The sequence below is a fragment of the Neophocaena asiaeorientalis genome, unplaced genomic scaffold (assembly GCF_003031525.2).
Source record: "Neophocaena asiaeorientalis asiaeorientalis breed wild unplaced genomic scaffold, Neophocaena_asiaeorientalis_V1.1 scaffold465, whole genome shotgun sequence".
Lineage (NCBI taxonomy): Eukaryota > Metazoa > Chordata > Mammalia > Artiodactyla > Phocoenidae > Neophocaena > Neophocaena asiaeorientalis.
In genome coordinates, this window is record NW_020174936.1 from 795,849 (window position 1) to 814,646 (window position 18,798).

The window sequence follows — 18,798 nt, forward strand, 5'->3', positions numbered from 1 at the left end:
GAATAATGTCTTATACATGTTAGGTGCTCAGTAAATATTTGTTGAATGAATGTTTGTGTAACAAATCTGTTTCATGTTATTTTGTGCCTCTGCTTTCGTTCTGTTGGTCTTATTTTTTTTAGTCAGTATGTAGTTCCCAGCAGTTCCTGGAATACTTCCAGATTCAGATCTAGCCCAAAAGAGAAAAAGTCTTTGTCCCAGTATCCCCAGGAAAAGATCCTGAGGTTCACTATGATTGAACTACTTTAAATGCCATGCGCCGCCCTTGACCAGTCAACCCTTCAGGGGAATGGGGTGCCCTTTTCAGCCTGGACTTTGGTCATATGCTCCATTCTGAGACTGGAAGTAAAGTCACAAATAAAAACGTCTGTTGCGGGAATAGAAGCTGCTGAATACAAGAAATGTCTACTAGCTTGTATACCACTGTTTTACAAAATGTGATCCTTGGATACTGGTTCCATGGGATGTCAGTAGGTATTCTTTGACCATGTCCTATTAATTTTGGAAACTTAAATTTAAAAAAGCTCTGTTATTGCAGAATTTCTCAGGGTTTTGAATGTAATAATGTACTCTCTGAATCTCTAAGTGGGATATGTTTTATGCAACAACTTCCCAAAATTCTTTGAACATGGAAGCCTTTTCCCTTTAGAACATCTCATGGTATATTCTCATGGCCCATAATGAGAAATATTGTTATGTTTGCTAAGAACTAGTTAGAAAATTGAAGAAAAATCTCATGCAACAGCAACAAAAGAAAAAATACAAAGAAATACTCTTCAAATTTACAGTATTTATGAGAAGAAAAAATGTTTGATTCCACAAAGACTTGAATATTTAGAAAGACACAGTCCTTTGAAAGATGTCTGTTTTCAATAAATTTAGTGTAGTTGTAATTAGAAATCCAATTTAACAGGGAGGTAAAGGGAAGAGAAAGAGAGCTTTATCAAATGACTTCCAAAGTTCCTTTGTGTTGTAGGTATTTTTGATTGCAAGAAAGGGTAATACCTCAGGCCACCTAAGAAAGGTTTATTGTAAGGTTGTATAAGAATTAGAAAGTTATGATTATGTACTTTCTCTGTCTGGTTATGTATATTCTCTCCCTCTATGGCACCTCTATATCTTTCTAAGCATTTAGTTTGTTTGCCTCTGACTATAGAGAGCTCTTGGAGACCCTTTATGTTCCATACTCCAAATCCTGGAAGAAGCTAGTTTGAATTGATTTTAGTAAATATGTTGCTAATGGATGGATCCCTTCAGGTATAGTCATTTTATGGGTTACCCAGTGGATAGGCCACCCCTGGGAAAATTATGCTCCCTGTTGCTATCAGTGGCTGTCCAGTATAGAAAACAGCCTATAGCTACTTTCCTGGTGGAAGGTGTGGGCTGGGAAGGTTCAACTAGGAGGGAAAGCTGGATGTGGTAGGTAGCATGACTAAAATAGCCAGTATAATTTAGAAGAAAAAATAAGAATAGACAGGAATTCTGAAAAATAGATGTATGGCATACCACATGTAAAATATACTGTCTATATGTATGACAAAGGTATAATAATTGAAACTGTGGAACTGATGCCTGAATAAGCAGTTAATGAAGTAGAAATATAATTTTAAAATAACAAAAGTGAAATTTCTAATTAGTGGCATGAATTAGACATTAAATTGTTCAGGAGTACCTAATTAACCATTAAAAAGTGAAATTCCTAACTTGCAACTTGTCAGAATAATATCAAAATATGGTTTAAAGATTTAAATGCTTAAAAATGAAACTATAGTGATATCAGAGGGAAATATAGGTTGCATTTAAATAGATGCATAAATAATGTATTACACTGCATAAAAATATTTAAATAATACTGGAGTTAGGGAGGAATTTTTCTTCAGGAAAAACATGAATTGTGAGGACTCATTTTTTTATTACATTATATGGCAAAATAAATAAACCAAGGGAAAATATTTACAATATATGACCATATTACAAATCTTTAATATATGAAAGGCTGTTAGAATAATTGGTGTGTGCACAGGAGTGTTTAATCTTACCCAGCCATCAGACAGTGTTACCCTAGTTCATACACTCTTTCCACTTCACTGAATGACTATTTCATCTTATTCTGTCACAACACACTTTTTCTCACACACAGCTATTTTTCCACTCTCTTTGTTGATGACTGTGCTTGTTATTTCTTCTTCACCAGGAAAATGGAACCAGTCAAAAGTTAACTTCTTTTTTTTTTTAATTTTATTTTATTTTTGGCTGTGTTGGGTCTTCGTTGCTGTGTGCGGCCTTTCTCTAGTTGTGGTGAGCGGGGACTACTCTTCGTTGCCGTGCGCAGGCTTCTCACTACGGTGGCTTCTCTTGTCATGGAGCATGGGCCCGCGGGCTTCAGTAGTTGCAGCATGTGGGCTCAGTGGTTGTGGCTCTCGGGCTCTAGAGCGCAGGCTCGATAGTTGTGGCGCACAGGCCTAGTTTCTCCACGGCATGTGGGATCTTCCCGCAGCAGGGAACGGGTCTTCCTGCAGCAGGGATCGAATGCATGTCCCCTGCATTGGCAGGTGGATTCTTAACCACTGTGCCACCAGGGAAGTCCCCAAAAGTTAACTTCTAAAAGTTCCCATCCCATAAGTACTTTATCCACACCTACCTACGTCTCTGACCATATGCTATATATGTTTCTTCCGTGACTCTGAATGAATTCTTTGGTCTCTGGCCTAAGGCCATTCCTTACACTTGTGTGTTAGATCCCATTCACTTGCTTATTCAAGGACATTGCTTATTTTTCCTTCTCTCTTGTACGTCATCAGTTTTTTGCCTGTGTACTAGATCATTCCATTAATATACATACAATTTTGTGCTAACTTTCCCATCTTAAAAAACAAACTACTTTTCTCCTAATTTCCCTCCAGCTATACCCCCATTTTCTTTTCCTTCACCACAAAATTCCTTGCCAGGAGTGTTTCAATTCACTGTCTCTGATTTCTTTCCTCCCTTTTCTCTCATGAATCCTTTCCAAGTAGGTTTTCACTTAACCCATGACAAAGAAACTTCTGTTATCTAGGTCATCAGTGACCATTATGTCACTAAAAGCAAGCCATTGCTCAGTTTGTGTGTGTGTGTGTTTTGTTTTTTTTTTTTTTTTTTTTTTTAGTTTGTGTGTGTGTTTTTTTTTTTTTTTTTTTTTTTTTTTTTTTTTTGCGGTACGCGGGCCTCACTGTTGTGGCCTCTCCCATTGCGGAGCGCAGGCTCAGTGGCCATGGCTCACGGGCTTAGCTGCTCCGCGGCATGTGGGATCTTCCTGGACCGGGGCATGAACACGTGCCCCCTGCATCGGCAGGTGGACTCTCAACCACTGCTCCACCCATTGCTCAGTTTTGAAACATCAAAAGAAAAAATTAAAATGTGACTGGTACGATTAGAGTGCCTTACAACATAAAGCCAATAAGGGTATGAAAAGTAGTTAACTTATAGAGTAGCCAAAGAAATGCAAATTTAAGACAATAAGATGTTTTTCATCTAGTGCCCAGTGTTGGCAAGGAACTCTCATATACCACTTACTTATGCAAATGAACAGCATTTCTGGAAGCAGTTTGGCAACTTGTACAAAAGCTTTAAAAATGTGTGTATCTTTTGACCCACGCATTCCTTTTCTAAGAGTATGTCCTAAGGAAATAAAGATCACACAAATACAAACACACACCCCCAGGGGGAGAGGAAAGGATTCATCAAGGCATAGTTTATAAAAGGAAAATATTGAAAACAACCTAAATATCCAACAATAGGTGATTGGTTAAATTATGGCTTATTTATATAATAGAATACCATGTAGCCACTTAAAATGATGACAGAGATAGGTTATTGACATGGAAAGATTTTTACTACACATTTTGAAGTGAGAAAAGTATTCAGAACAATTTTTGTGGGAAACATTGTGTATATTACACTGATGGATGTACATACGCACAGTGTGTGTATATGGGAAAATACCTGGAAAAATGGATACCAGAGTGTTTTTTAGCTGCTATAAGTGGCAGAATTCTAGGGTTTTTCTAACTTGGTTTGGTTGTATTGCCAACTTCAGAAAAAGAAGAAAATGAAAAATTTTTACAAAAGAAAGAAAACTAACTTTCCAATTATAGTCTTGTTCCTTTTTCTATTTTTGCATTTAAACATTGATCATCAGACTTTGTTCATAGCTGGCTGACTCAGTTTGACGCAGTCTTGTTTCTTAACCCCACTGGACTTAAAATAGCTTGATAGCCTGCCAGCTGTGAAAGAATAGATAGGCCAGATATAATATTTACCATACTGTTAGCTCTAAAGTTACTTAGGAGTCTGTATAGGCTCATAATGATTTAAGTCCTTCAGGAGACCAGCTGACTAACTCAGTAAACTATCTTAGAAATTATAAAGACAAGATAAATAAGACAGGTAGAGTTAAATTCCAGAGGAGAAAGATGATGAAAAGCATAGTAAGCTTACTGAAAATGAATTCATTAGGAACCTACAATTAGGGTGTGATAAAATGATATCAGAGGGTTTCATAGAGCTAGAGTCCAACAGAATTGCATGTTACAGTGTTCTTTCCTGCTTCATGGAAAAATTCATGTGTGGCTTTTGTTGTACCCCCAAAGAACTTTTGCCTTTAGCCAGGCAAATATTGTGGAATATTTGCCACCATGAGAATTCTTAAAATCTAGCAGTAGAACATCATAGCTGTGTGTTTAACGTGTATGTGTGATATTATATTGGTTTCTATATAAGATATGTAAAACAAATTATTATAAAAGCAATGCATACTCAATGTGAAAAAACTTTTAAGTTACAAAGAAACCAGTTTTTGCTGCTTCTTTTGATCTTTCATTGCGTGTATACATCTATATACACATATATAAATAAATTTACTTAGGCTGTACATTTCAAGTTTATATCTTGCCTTTTTTACCTTAATATTTTATGACTCTGTTCTCAGGTCATTATATTTTGTTTGCTTAAAATACTTACCATATTAAAGATAGATAGTCAAAAGCAGTATAAGTTCGTTGATGATTCGGTATATGCCTTTTATTGGGGGAAACAAATACTCTGCAACCTTCTTTTTCAGTGGTAGAGCAGTCTAGTGATGAAATTATGTAATTTCAGGTATATTTTTAAAAATTACCTTATTGTCCAGGTTTTTGTTTGTTTTTTTGAATAAACCAAAATGTTCAATAAAGATTTTAAGACTGACATTTGTAGATAGGTACTTTAGTTTCACTTTCCCCAAGACAGCAAGAAATATTCTATAACAGAAAGATGACTATTTTTAGCTTTTCTTTCTGCTGGTGAGGTGGAATAATAAATATTTTTAGAGCAGTTGAAAGTACAACCACTTAGATTAGCTTAGTGTTTCTATCATCAGAATCTCAATAACTTTGTTTATGTTATGTATCTAGGTTTTGCCTTCCAATATGTTTAGTTTATGTAAATTGCAACATGATTCCTCTTTCTCTTTTTAGTCTAGTTCATCTCTCTATGGAACAATGTTTTTTAAAAAAAAGAAATTTCTAAAGCCATAACTTTTTCTCTGCACATTTTATGTTTTGATTGATAATTATATTCTGGTTATTATAGGCAATGGTTTTCTTTCTTACAGATGAAACATTGGTAATTAATACTTACGGGGGGGGAGCGGGTTGTTGAAAATCTTCTCCTATAAGTACAGTGAGCCCTTAATATTCACAAGAGATATCCTCCACGACCTTTATAGGTATCCTTAATTACAAACTCCACTAGAACATTTCATCCTTTCTCTGAATTGGAGTATGGAAAAGGTGGAAATCTGAATGACTGTTTTTACCCTCAACAAGAGCTACTGACAAGTGTACAAGGCCACATTGAGAGGCTGAGTTATTACCCGGGACACTCATCCTACATCCTCAAAACAGCTAATATTCAAAGTCCTATCTTAGCAAAATTTCAAATTACATTATGGAACTTTGGAGACCTTCAAGATTGGCTGTAGTGATTCAAAACAGAATAGTAATTAATTCACAAATCTGAGATATTAACTTCCTATTGCAGATATGAAAACAAAGTTCTCATATTTAAGTATTAAAATCAATAACCATTCATACCTGAATCTGTTGCAATCTGACGTTTGCTCCACATTGCACTGAAACAGGACCAGCCAAGATCATCTGTGGCTTGCTAGTTATTAAGTCTAGTTCTCAATTCTTATCCTGACTTCTGAGCGTGTACCACCGCCGCTTTGAAATTCTCTCTTCCCTTGATGTCAAGGACGCCATTTCCTCCTGTTTTTCTTTCTGAATTTCTGGCTGTTTCTTCTTTGACTTGAGCCTTAAATGTGGTACAAGGGTTCTGTTCTGTTGTTCATTCCCCCTCACCATCTGCCGGTTTTTTTGTGTGTGGGTGCATGTGTGCACCATTTTGCTTTAGTTACTACTTTCTTAAACAACTTTATCAAAATATCCTTGACATACCATAAACTTCACATACTTGAAATGTACAATTTAATACATTTTGACTCTGTGAAATCACCATCATTATAAAACTAATGAACATATCCATCACTCCCCAAAGTTTCCTCATCCCATTAGTAATTCCTCCCAGCTGCCCCTTCCATTCCCAACCAGCCCCTAGATATGATGTGTTTTCTGTCACTATAGATCAGTTTGCATTTTCTAAAATTTTATATAATGGTATCATGGAATATATAATCTTTTTTGGGGGGGAGGGGGAGGGGAACGAGGCTGACTTCTCTTAGATTATATTCTAAGGTTTACCCATGTTGTATCGGTAGTTCGTTGCTGAATGGTATTTATTATATGGATATAACACTATTTATTCATTCACCCACTGATAGACATTTGAGTTTCCAGTTTTTGGCTGTTGAGAACAAATCTGCTATGAAAATTTAGGCTCAAATCTTTGTATAATTATATGCTTATATTTTTCTTGGGTAGATTACTTAGGAATGGAGTAAGTGGGTCAGATGATAGATACAGTTTTAACTTTGTAAGCAGCTGCCAAACTTTTTTTAAACCATTAGGCCATTTTACATTCTCTTCTGTAGCATATGAACTTTTCAGTTGCTCTCCATCCTTGTCAACACTTGGTGTTGTCATTTTAAGGATTTTAGACATTCTAATAGGTGTGTATCTCATTGTAGTTTTAATTTGCATTTCCCACAGACTAAGGATGTTGAACATCTTTTAATGTGCTTTTTTGTCATCCATATATTTATGTTCTTTGGTGAGGTGTCTGTTCAGATCTTCTGCACATTCAAATTTTGTTATATTGTTTGCTTTCTTGTTAGTGACTTGTAAGAGTTCTTTATAGATTCTGGCTACAAGTCCTTTAATGGATATGTGAATTGTAAATATTTTCTCCCAGTCCGTGGCTTCTCTTTTCATTTTTTTTTTTAACAGTGTCTTTCCAAGGGCATAAGTTGTTAATTTTGATGAAGTCCAATTCATCAATTGAAAAAAAGATCGTGCTTTGGGACTGTACCTAAAGAAATCTTTACTCCCAATCCATCCCTGGAATAGATATTTGTTTATCTTTTCACCTCTTGATGGACACTTGAGTTTCTTTTACCTTTTGGCTATTGTGAATAAAGCTGTTATGGACATTGGCATTCAGGTATCTGTTTAGAGTCCCTGCTTTCATTTCTTTGCATTAGTATATACCTAGGAGTGGAATTGCTGAGTCTTAATGATAATTCTGTGTTTTACTCTTGGGGGAACTGCCAAATTGTTTTCCACAGCATCTGTACCATTTTAGTATTCCTATCATCAGTGTATGGGGGGGTTCCAGTTTCTCCGTATCCTCACCAACTCTTGTGATTTTGTTTTGTTTTTAATTGTAGCCATCCTCGTCAGTTTGAAGTGGTTCTGGTTTTGTGTACAGTAATTCCCCTACATATGAACCTTCAAGTTGAGAACGTTCAGAGATGCAAGTGCGCATTTTCATGTCCAGTCATGTAAGATCACGTGTCTGGTGTACATTGTCACGTGCGTGCGTTCTCTACAAGTGGTTGTGCTTTTGTGTACTTTACTATACAGCAGTGGTCCCCGACTTTTTAGGCACCAGGGACTGGTTTCGTGGAAGACAATTTTTCCATGGACCAGGGTTGGGGGTGTGGTGGTTTTGGGATGATTCAAGTGTTGTGCACTTTATTTCTATTATTATTACGTTGTAATATACAATGAAATAATTGTACAACTCACCATAATGCTGGTAGGAGGCAGAGCTCAGGCGGTAATGTGAGCGATGGGAAGTGGCTGTAAATACAGATGAAGCTTTGCTCGCTCTCCTGCCTCTCACTTCCTGCTGTGCAGCCCAGTTCCTAACAGGCCACAGACTAGTACTGGTCTGGGGGTTGGGGACCCCGGCTGTACAGTACTGTATAGAGTACTGTAGTACAGTATCTTTATTTCAAGCCCAGGATGTCTGGAAGCAAGCGTAAAAGTAGCAGTGGTGTAGCTGGTACTGCTAAGAAGTGCCAAGTGATAACGATGGATACAGAAGTGAAAATAATTGAGAGAGTGGAGCAAGGCGAAAAGATGGTAGATATCGCTCATTCTTATAACATGAATCGTTCAACCATTGGCATGATTCTAAAGAGCAAGGACGAGATCATGGAACGTGTAAAGTCTGCTGTGCCGATGAAGTGGACAATATCAATAATATCAAAGAATCATGGAAAAGTGATAGAGGAGATGGAGAAACTTCTCAGTGTATGGATGCAGTATCAGCATCAAGGTCCCACTCAGTTTAATGCTGATTCAAGAGAAAGCTAAAAGCCTTTATGAAGACTTGAAGAAACACGGTGAAGAATCAGATTGTGCATCTTTTTTTTTTTTTTGCGGTACGCGGGCCTCTCACTGTTGTGGCCTCTCCCGTTGCGGAGCATAGGCTCCAGACACGCAGGCTCAGCGGCCATGGCTCACGGGCCCAGCCACTCCACGGCATGTGGGATCTTCCCGGACCGGGGCACGAACCCGTGTTCCCTGCATTGGCAGGCGGACTCTCAACCACTGCGCCACCAGGGAAGCCCAGATTGCGCATCTTTTAATGCCAGCCTTGGCTGGTTTCATCAGTTCGAGGCTAGAGCCAACCTTCACAATGTAAAAGTAAGTGTCAAGGCAGCAAGTGCAGATACAGTAGCTGTCCGGGAATTTCCTGAAACGCTTCGAGAAATTATTGATCAAGGCGAGTATTTACCTGAGCAGGTTCTTAATGTGGATGAGACAGGACTATACTGGAAGAGGCTGCCAGACCAAAGTTACATCAGTAAGGAGGAAAAGTTGATGCCAGGCTATAAAGCAGCAAAGGATAGGCTAACTGTTGTTTGGTGGCAATGCTTCCAGTGATATGAAGCTGAAACCTCTCTTAGCTTATCATTGAGAGAACACAAGAGCCCTTAAAGACATAGCCAAGGGCTCTCTTCCTGTTGTGGAAGAGTAACCCCAAAGCCTGGGTTACACAGGCCATTTTCCAGGACTGGTTTTTCCACCACTTATCCCAGAGGTAGAGAAATATTGCTTGGAGAAGGACATCCCATTCCAACATTCTTTTGCTGCTTGACAGTGCTCCGGGCCACCCGCCATTCATAGATGACTTTCATCCCAATGTCAGAGTACTGCATCTGCCACCGAATACTACATCGCTTGTCCAACCTATGGACCAGGGAGTTATAGCGACTTTCAAGAAATAATATTTACATCACACTTTTCGTCAGGCAGTTAAAGGTGAGTGACGAATCAGGAACAACGTTGAGACAATTTTGGAAGGACTATAACATCTACAAGGCCATAAAAAACACTGACTTTGCTTACCATGAGGTTACAGCCATCACCATGAATGGGGTTTGGAAGAACCTTTGCCCACAGTTTGTTCACAATTTTTGTGGATTTGAGGTGGATGAGGAGTCCAAAGAGGTCTTCAGCAACTTAGTGACCCTCAGTGAGAAGCTGGAGCTAGATCTGCAAGGGGACTATAGTGACTTTCCTTTACTACTTTTGCAAAGTCTGTATTCCTTGTGTGTGGTCTGTGAAGTTTCTCTTCAGTTGGCCTATGATCTGATGGAGATTTCTCCAAACATCCAGTCACCCCTCACCCTGCCCCCCCAAAAGTGTGTGCATCTCTTTAAATCTTGTGATAGATGACAGGCTACAGTCCCTACAGCTACAGTGGGGCTGAGGAATAGGGGATAATTGCTAGATCACTCACACAGCTCTCTCAACAGATTCAGCAGTCTCTTTCTTCATCAAGCATTCCCCTGGTTGCTGTGTGTCTGATCAGGTTCAGAGTTCTGAAGTCATTGATTCTGATTTTTTTCCCCCCAGCTTAATGGTTGTTTGGGAGGAGGAACTAACTCCTGGAGCTTTCTATTCTACCATTTTCTCTGATGTCACCTATGATCTACTTTGTGTTAATTTTTGCATATGGTGTACTATATAACTCAAAGCACTTTTCCCCCACTGCATATGGGTATCCAGTTGTTCTGGCACCATTCATTGAAAAGACTGTTCTTTTCCAACTAAATTGCCTTTGCACCCTTGTCAGAAATCAGTCGTTCATATATATGTGGATATATTTCAAGATTCTCTATTCTGCTCCATAGATCTATTTTTTTAATCTAGACACCAACATCACACTGTCTTAATTACTGTAGCTTTATAATAAGTTTCAAAACCAATAGAGGGCCAATAGAGGGTATTGGCCCTCTAGCTTTGTTCTTTTTCAAAGTTGTTTTAGCTCTTCTAGGTCCTTTGCATTTCCACATGAAGTTTAGAAGCACCTTATCAATTTCTTAAAAAAAAAAAAAAAAACTAGCTAGGATTTTTATTGGATTACATTGAATCTGTAGATCAGTTTGGAAACAACTGATATCTTAACCACATTGAGTCATCTGATCCATGAACACTGTCTCTCTCTTCATTTATTTGGGTCCTTAATTTCTCTGAGCAATATTTGGCATTTTTCAACGCACAGGTCTAGCTCCTCGTCTGTCAGTTTTATGCCTAAGTATTTCATTTTGAGGGGATGCTACTATAAATGTGTTTTTAAAATTTCAATTTCTTATTGTTTACTACTAATTTATAGAAATAGCACAGATTTTTGTATATCATTGTTACCTTATTAAACTCACTTATTCTAATACCTTTTGGTAGATTCTATCAGATTTTCTACATAGATCATCATGTTGTCTGTGAATAGATGGTTTTAGTTATTTTTCAATCCTGATGTTTTTTCTTTTTCTTGCCTTATTGCACTGGCAAGAATCTCCAGTACATTGCTGAATAGAAATGATGAGCAGATGTCACTGTCTTGTTTCTAATTCTTTAGTCTCTCATCTTTAATTGTAATTTTTTTTGGTTTTTATTTATTTATTTTGGCATGTGGGATCTTCGTTGCAGCATGCGGGACCCTTCATTGCGGCGAGCGAGCTTCTCTAGTTGTGGTTCCAGAGTGCGCAGGCTCAGTGGTTGTGGAACACAGGCTTAGCTGCCCTGCAGCATGTGGGATCCTGGTTCTCTGACCAGGGGTTGAACCCACGTCTCCCGCATTGGAAGGCAGATTCTTAACCACTGGACCACCAGGGAAGTCCCTAAATGTAATGTTGGCTGTAAATTTTTCATAGAAATCCTTTATTGGGTTGAGGAAGTTCACTTCTATTCCTGGTTTGCTGAAAGTTTTTTTAAAAATCAGGAATGGATGTTAAATTTTTGTCACATGCTTTTTCTGCATCTATTGAAATGACATGTTTCTTTTTTAGTTTGTTAATCTAGTGACTTGAATGTTGAAACAACCCTGCATTCTTGGGATAAATCTCTCTTGGTTATAATGTATTATCCTTTTTTTTATATGGTTGGATTTGATTTGTGAAAGTTCTGTTAAGAATGTTTGTATTTATGTTCATGAGAGGTAATAGTTGGTAATTTTCTTTTAATGTCTTTGTCTTGTTTTGGTACTGGAGTAATAACTCTCATAAAATGAGTTGTGAAATGTTCTCTTTTTAATTTGGGAGCAAGAATTTGTTATTACTCTTTGCTTAAATGTTTGATAGAATTCTTCAGTTTTTTTAAACAATTTATGTAGAATTGGTACTATTTCTTAAATATTTGGTAGAATTCCACAGAGAAAACATCTGGGCCTAGACTTTTCTTTCAGGAAAGATATTTAACTACAAATTCAAACTTTAAACTAGATATAGAGCTATTCAGGTTATCTATTTGGTAGTTTTTGTTTTTCAAGAAACTTGTTTTTTCTGAGTTGTCAATTTTTGGCAAAAAGGTGTTCATGATATTCTCCTATATACTTTTATTGTCTATAGAGTCTATAGTGATGTTACCTCTTATTCCTTATTCTTATTTTTCTTCTTTTCCTTAGTAGTCTTGCTAGAGGTTTATCAATTTTATTGATCTTCAAAAAGAAACTGGCTTCTGGTGTTGTTGATTTTTCTCCTTTTTTGGTTACCGAGTATTCCATTATATGAATGTTTAGTCAGTCATTCTCCTATTGTTGATATTTTGCATAAGAATAATCTTAATGGGAACCGTGTGACTAATTTATATGATGAAAATGACAAAACCTTAAGGATATGAATAAATGGATACAGTACTCCAGGATGGGAAGATTAAAGATGTAAACATATATAAAGATGTCAGCTCTCAAAATAATTCATGGGTTTATTGTAATTCTACTCAAAATACCACTGAGCTTTGAGAATCATGGCAAAAGGATTCAGAAGTTTATCTAGATGATAAAACATTTGAGTTTATGTTAAAGTTCTGAAAAAAGAGAAGAATGGATGTAGAGAAACCTGATATAAGATATTAAAACATAGTGAAACTATAACAATTAAAAAGAAGAGTGCCAGCACCAGGATAAAAAAGACCAATGAGAAAATAGCCTGGGAATGGAACATGTTGGATATAAGGATTTAATATATGGTAAAGGAAGCACACGTATCCATAGGGAAGAAGGATTATTTAACAAATGGTATTAGTATAACTAAGCAATTTGGAGAAACAAAAATTTAGATTTTTTAAAAATATCACATACTAAAATAAGTTCCAGATGGATTGATAATTACATAGAAACAACAAGCCAGAGAATTGAATTGTGTACTGATTGAACCTAAGAAGGGGAACAACACGAATTTACAAGGAGGTGGTTGACAGATTAGACTACATAAAACTTAACTTTTGTATCATCCCAAAATGTAGCCAAAATGAAAAAACGTAACAGACTGGGGGAAATATTTGCAGCAGATTTCCAAAGGGTTAATATTTTTTATATATGAAACTCTTATGCAGATGTAAAAATGGGCATAAGACAAGATTAGACAATTAACTAAATAGGAAGTTACAAACAAGAAAAAAATTCTTAATACAAATTAAACTACTAAGGAGTTGCCCAGATCCACCCATTAAATTAGCAGCAACTCTCGTGCAGGCCAGACTAGGATGTATTTAGTAGATGCACAAATTGCTCATGGTCTTATAGTGTTACAAGCATTTGCAAACCAGTCTTGATATGTCAAGATTCATTTTAAAAAATCTCCATACTTTTTGACCCAGAAAACCCACATCTGGGAATTGATCCAAAGAAAATAATAGCTACCCCCCCCCCCGCCCCCATTCCAAAAAACAAACGTATAAGCCCTGTATACAGAGTCATTTCAAATAATGAAAAATTAGAAAAACCTAAATGGTTTATCAAGGGAGCAATTAAAATTTTCATACACCTCACAGATAGAATACAATGCAATAATTAAAATATGGTAATAGAGATTGTAATTGAAAATGTGATAAGAGTAATTTTTTTAAAGCGAGCTTTTAAATTGTATGTGTAATTTGATTGGAAAGAAATATGTAAAAATGACAAGCAGTTATGATGAGAGTATAGTGGGTAATTCTTTTCCTGTTTTCTATGATTCAGTATAATGCTAGGCTGCATTAATAGAGGTAGAGCACAGGGCTTCCCTGGTGGTGCAGTGGTTGAGAGTCCGCCTGCCGATGCACGGGACGCGGGTTCGTGCCCCGGTCTGGGAAGATCCCACATGGCGCGGAGCAGCTAGGCCCGTGAGCCATGGCTGCTGAGCCTGCGCTTCCAGAGCCTGTGCTCCGCAATGTGAGAGGCCCGCGTACCGCAAAAAAAAAAAAAGTACAGCACACTTAGATCAGGGGAGCTAATAGACCTATGTTTTGAGAAGAGCATGGGCTTTGGAAATGTGTAGATCTGACCTCCAGTTAGGATTTTACTTACCTAGTATGAGGCCTTGACAGTTGCATAACTACTTTGAACCTCAATTTCTAAATCTGAGAAAAGAGTAGATTTCTTTATGATTGTTGTATGGATTAACAGAAGTAGATGGTAGTTGTTGATAAAAATATTGTTCTTGTCATCTCACATCTGAATAATAAGTCAGTTTATAAGCAATCATAAATTTCAATGGCAAACAACTAAGATTTATTTTTCACTTATGTTACTTATTAGCTGTGGATTGGTTGTGGCTCTGCTCTGTTCTCTCCACTCTAGAATCAAGGCAGACTGGAAAGAAAAAGATGTTGAAACCCAAGGCTAGTTCTTAAAGGTCTCCTCCACAGTGGTACACTTCTACTCACATTTCATTGACCAAGGCATCAGTGGCACTGGGTCATATTCCTCCTGTGGGGATGGGCCAATATAGAGGGGCAGCAAATATTTTGGAGAAATAGTATGCTATGACAGAGTGTGTTCAATTCTGGCTGTCACTTTAAAAGTGTGATAGACTGGGATATGTCCAGAGGAGAAAGATCAGAATGGTGAGTAATTCTGAAGTCTTGCCTGAAGTACAGTGGCAAGAGTCGATGGAGAGAGAGGGGGCACATTAATGCTGTCTTAAATATTTGAAGAATGGCTATGACTGGATATGCTATATGACATCAGTGGGTGGGAGTTACAGCATTATATATTTTGATTCAGTGTAAGGGCATAAGGAGGAAGGGAGACAGAAAAGGAAATTGGTGCTTGTTTTAAATACCTTACCTCATTTAAATTTAAAATAATCCTATGAGGGTTTTTGTGTTCGTGTATGTTTATGTTTAAATATTGAAGAAAACAGATTCAGAGTGGATGAGTACCTAAGGTCACGTGGCAAGTAAGTGGTAAAACCAGTTTGGAATCCAGGTGTATGTGATCTCATCTCTTCCCACTAAACTTTGCTACTCTGTTGAGCTGCAAGCTTTCTTACAATTACACTGTTTATCACCAGTCATCTTCTGCTTGACAAGGTGATGGCTTCTCTTCCCCCATCTCTAAAAGGGTTCAAAGTATAAATGGAAGAATTGAAAGGAAGGTTGAACTCTATCTAGATCAATGGTCTGCAAGTTCATTTGATTATTTGTACCTTTCAGCAAAATAATTTAGCATATACCATGTATATGTTATGTATGTTAAACTATTATATTGATATTGTATATGCTATAAAACACACCACAAATAGAAGTTAAAAATGTTAAGATTTGACATAAAATTTTAGATATTTTTGTGAATTCGATTTTATGGAAAATCTCAACTTTAGAAACTTCTATTTTACAGGTAGATATTTTTTCCTTTAACCCTATGGATTGTCTTGTGTACCCACTGAGATGCATACCCCCAACATCGGAGGTCATTGTTTTGGATGATTTGTAAGACTCATTTTTCAGTATGAAGATTCCATGATTCTGTTTGGCCTGAACTTTTCTGAAAGGGATAATGATAGCTTAATTAACTTTTAGAAAAGTTTTTAAATAGTCTTATCTAAGACCAAAACTATAATTTCACTGGCATTCACAGCAAAATTAAACCTGAAAATCAAATAGTACGAAAGATGCTTTTCCAGGTAAACAGTAATAACCCCATGAGCATTTATACACAAGAGGATGTAAAAAGGGGTTACTATTAAGTAATAAACCTGATTTCTATGTGTGGCTCAAGAAACAGCCTTGTTACTTTAGTCATATCTTCTCTATCTAAATCTGCGTGTGTGTGTGTCCAAAACTTACTGTACTCATGTATTCTAAAATGAATGTGAAATTTTTCCCAGAGAACAATATTAATTTGGGTACTTGGGAAATTATTTTATCAATAGCCCTGTTTTAGAATATAGCCAGAAATCTAAATCAGGATAAGCCTACTGGACTAAAATCTTTATAGAGACATATCCTCTAAGAAGCAAAAGAAGTCACTTTCATTGCCTGACAGAGGAAACTGTTTGCTTTTCTACATTCTGGTCCTTGGTTATCTGCCTTTTGCCACGTTGATATTTCATGATTAAGATAACTTTCTGGTCAGTAACTGTTTCTTGGGGATAGAGTTTTTAAGAAAAACCCTTCCCAGATCACAGAAAGCAGAAAAGCAAATGTAGACTTTAAAAGATACTCCTATATTGACATGAAATTGTAGATCAACAGTGTTCTTTTGCATTTCTTTCTCATAGTGATACATTTGTACAGCTTTTTGACATTTGTCTTTGGTGGTAATTTTGGAGGAAGTGTTGTTTGCAGGCAGATCATCCGAAACAGTGACCTCCGATGTTGGGGGTATGCATCTCAGGGGGTACACAAGACAATCCATAGGGATAAAGGAAAAAATATCACCTGTAAAACAGAAGTTTCTAAAGTTGAGATTTTCCATAAAATCGAATTCACAAAAATATCTAAAATTTTATGTCAAATCTTAACATTTTTAACTTCTATTTGTGGTGTGTTTTATAGCATATACAATATCAATATAATAGTTTAACATACATAACATATACATGGTATATGCTAAATTATTTTGCTGAAAGGTACAAATAATCAAATGAACTTGCAGACCATTGATCTAGATAGAGTTCAACCTTCCTTTCACTTCTTCCATTTATACTTTGTTTGAACCCTTTTAGAGATGGGTTCAGCTCCTTTTTCTGCACCAGTTTAAGTGGCCCACAGGCTAGGAGTTCCTTGGTAATAACTTTCAGTGATCCATTTGTTCTAGAAAATTATCCTGGAAAAGGACAGTTTAAATAATTAAGTTCGGTATTTCTTAATTTTCAGTCTTTTGTTCATTCAACAAACAGTCATTCAGTGCTTCTTTGTGCCAAGCACTGAGGAAATATTAGTGAACAAGAGGGATATTGACCACTGATTTTAAAAATAGACATAACGTGTATTAAAAGCCAATAGAAATATTGTTGCTCACGGCAGCGCCCTGTAGGAATCCCTGGTCTTCACTGACCTGTGTTTCCCTGCCTGTTTTCTTGCTCTTTTCTCTCTCCCTGCCTCCACTTCCCTCCCTTCCTTCTCTCTATTCCCTTCCTTCCCTTCTTGTAACTCCTTTCCTCCTTTGAGATAGTGACCACAGGCACATTTTGATGTCATTTCATCTAAGCGTAGGAGAAACTGTATATGATATTTATTGTATAAAACTTGGCATGGTATAGTTAGATGGGAGATGATAAAATTCTTAATTTGCCTTCCAGTCCAACTGTCATCTCACCTGTGCAGATCTCAAGGTGTATGTATATGTTTGTTACTTAGCTCAGAAGCCATGTATCTTTAAATGGGTTTATATTATTTTAAGTAAAATTGATATCAGCATGTTTTTATACAAGTGTGCTTTTTAGACGCAGACATCTATATGATTAGATATTGGCACATATCTTATTTTTCAGTGTCTTAACTGAGTTGTTATCTAAACTCTAGAATCTGTCCTAGTTAATTTAAAGGTGTGTGAATGGTTGGGTTTTTTTGTTTTGTTTGCTGTTGTGTTCTATATTGATGAATTTGAAGGTAATTAAGAATATAATTCTTTTCTTCTTTAGCATCAGACAACAGCCAGCGCTTTCGAGAAACCTGTTTTGCATTTGCATTGACACCACAACAAGTGCAGCAAATCAGTAGTTCCATGTAAGTTGTCTTCGAGTGTGACTTGCAGCTTGACCTTTGAATCCAGTTTTGTCTATAATAAGTGACTTTTAAAAACAGTGTATTGGATGAGTATTATTGTCATGCAAATATTAGTATTGAAAATACTATTATAGTGTTAGTTACCCTAATAACTGTTAATATTTCTGATAAATCTGAAGTACTTTCTGGAGTAACAGTGTCTTTGAATCAGCTTTCCTCTGTATATCTTTAAAATAACTGTAGTTCTTACTCTGTCTTTTCTAGGGATATTTCTGGGACCAAATGTGACTTCACAGTGCAGGTCCAGTTAAGGTACAGTGTTGCTTCAGTATATATCCAAAGTTTAAAAGTTAATATTTCTTAAAGATTTAAAAAATCTACCTGATTTTCAGTAAGTATATTGAAAGTATTGGGTTTAGATGTTTGGGTGAGGGAAAACCTTTTCCTGTTACGATACATCCTAATTACTATCAAAGTTAGATTTTAATGTAGCCAAGTCATGTGCCATATATTTAACCATATTTCTCTATTTTGGTTGCCCTTGGTTGGTTGAGAAGCTCCAGCTAATGATATGTTTAAATATGGTGGTCAGCTCTTTAGAAGTACCAAGTTTTATGAAAGCAAAGACCTTATCTGCATGAGTGGCAAACTACTGTAGATAAAGAACTAATACTTAGGTTAAGTCTACAGTGTCTCATGGACTAACAAGAACCAAAATAGTCTAATTTGTTTTGTCCTGTATTTTTAAACCATTAATTTAGATACTCTCTAATTTAGATTCCATGTGAGACATCTCTTGATAGATTTGTAAAGACGAAATTTTACAATTTGGAAAACGAAAAATTTTCAACATGCTACTGCCCATATTGTTTCTTTT

The 18,798-nt window shown here is 36.6% G+C and overlaps 1 protein-coding gene across 2 annotated transcripts in view; it reads left to right on the top strand.

The window, feature by feature from the left end:
* PIAS1 (protein inhibitor of activated STAT 1) overlaps positions 1–18,798 on the top strand; it is a 122,447-nt gene that overhangs the window by 58,211 nt on the left and 45,438 nt on the right. For both annotated transcript variants that reach the window (XM_024761661.1, XM_024761662.1), the window contains exons 3-4: positions 17,837–17,921; positions 18,186–18,233. In XM_024761661.1, the coding sequence (XP_024617429.1) occupies positions 17,837–17,921; positions 18,186–18,233 (133 nt within the window). The remainder of the gene's footprint in view (positions 1–17,836; positions 17,922–18,185; positions 18,234–18,798) is intronic.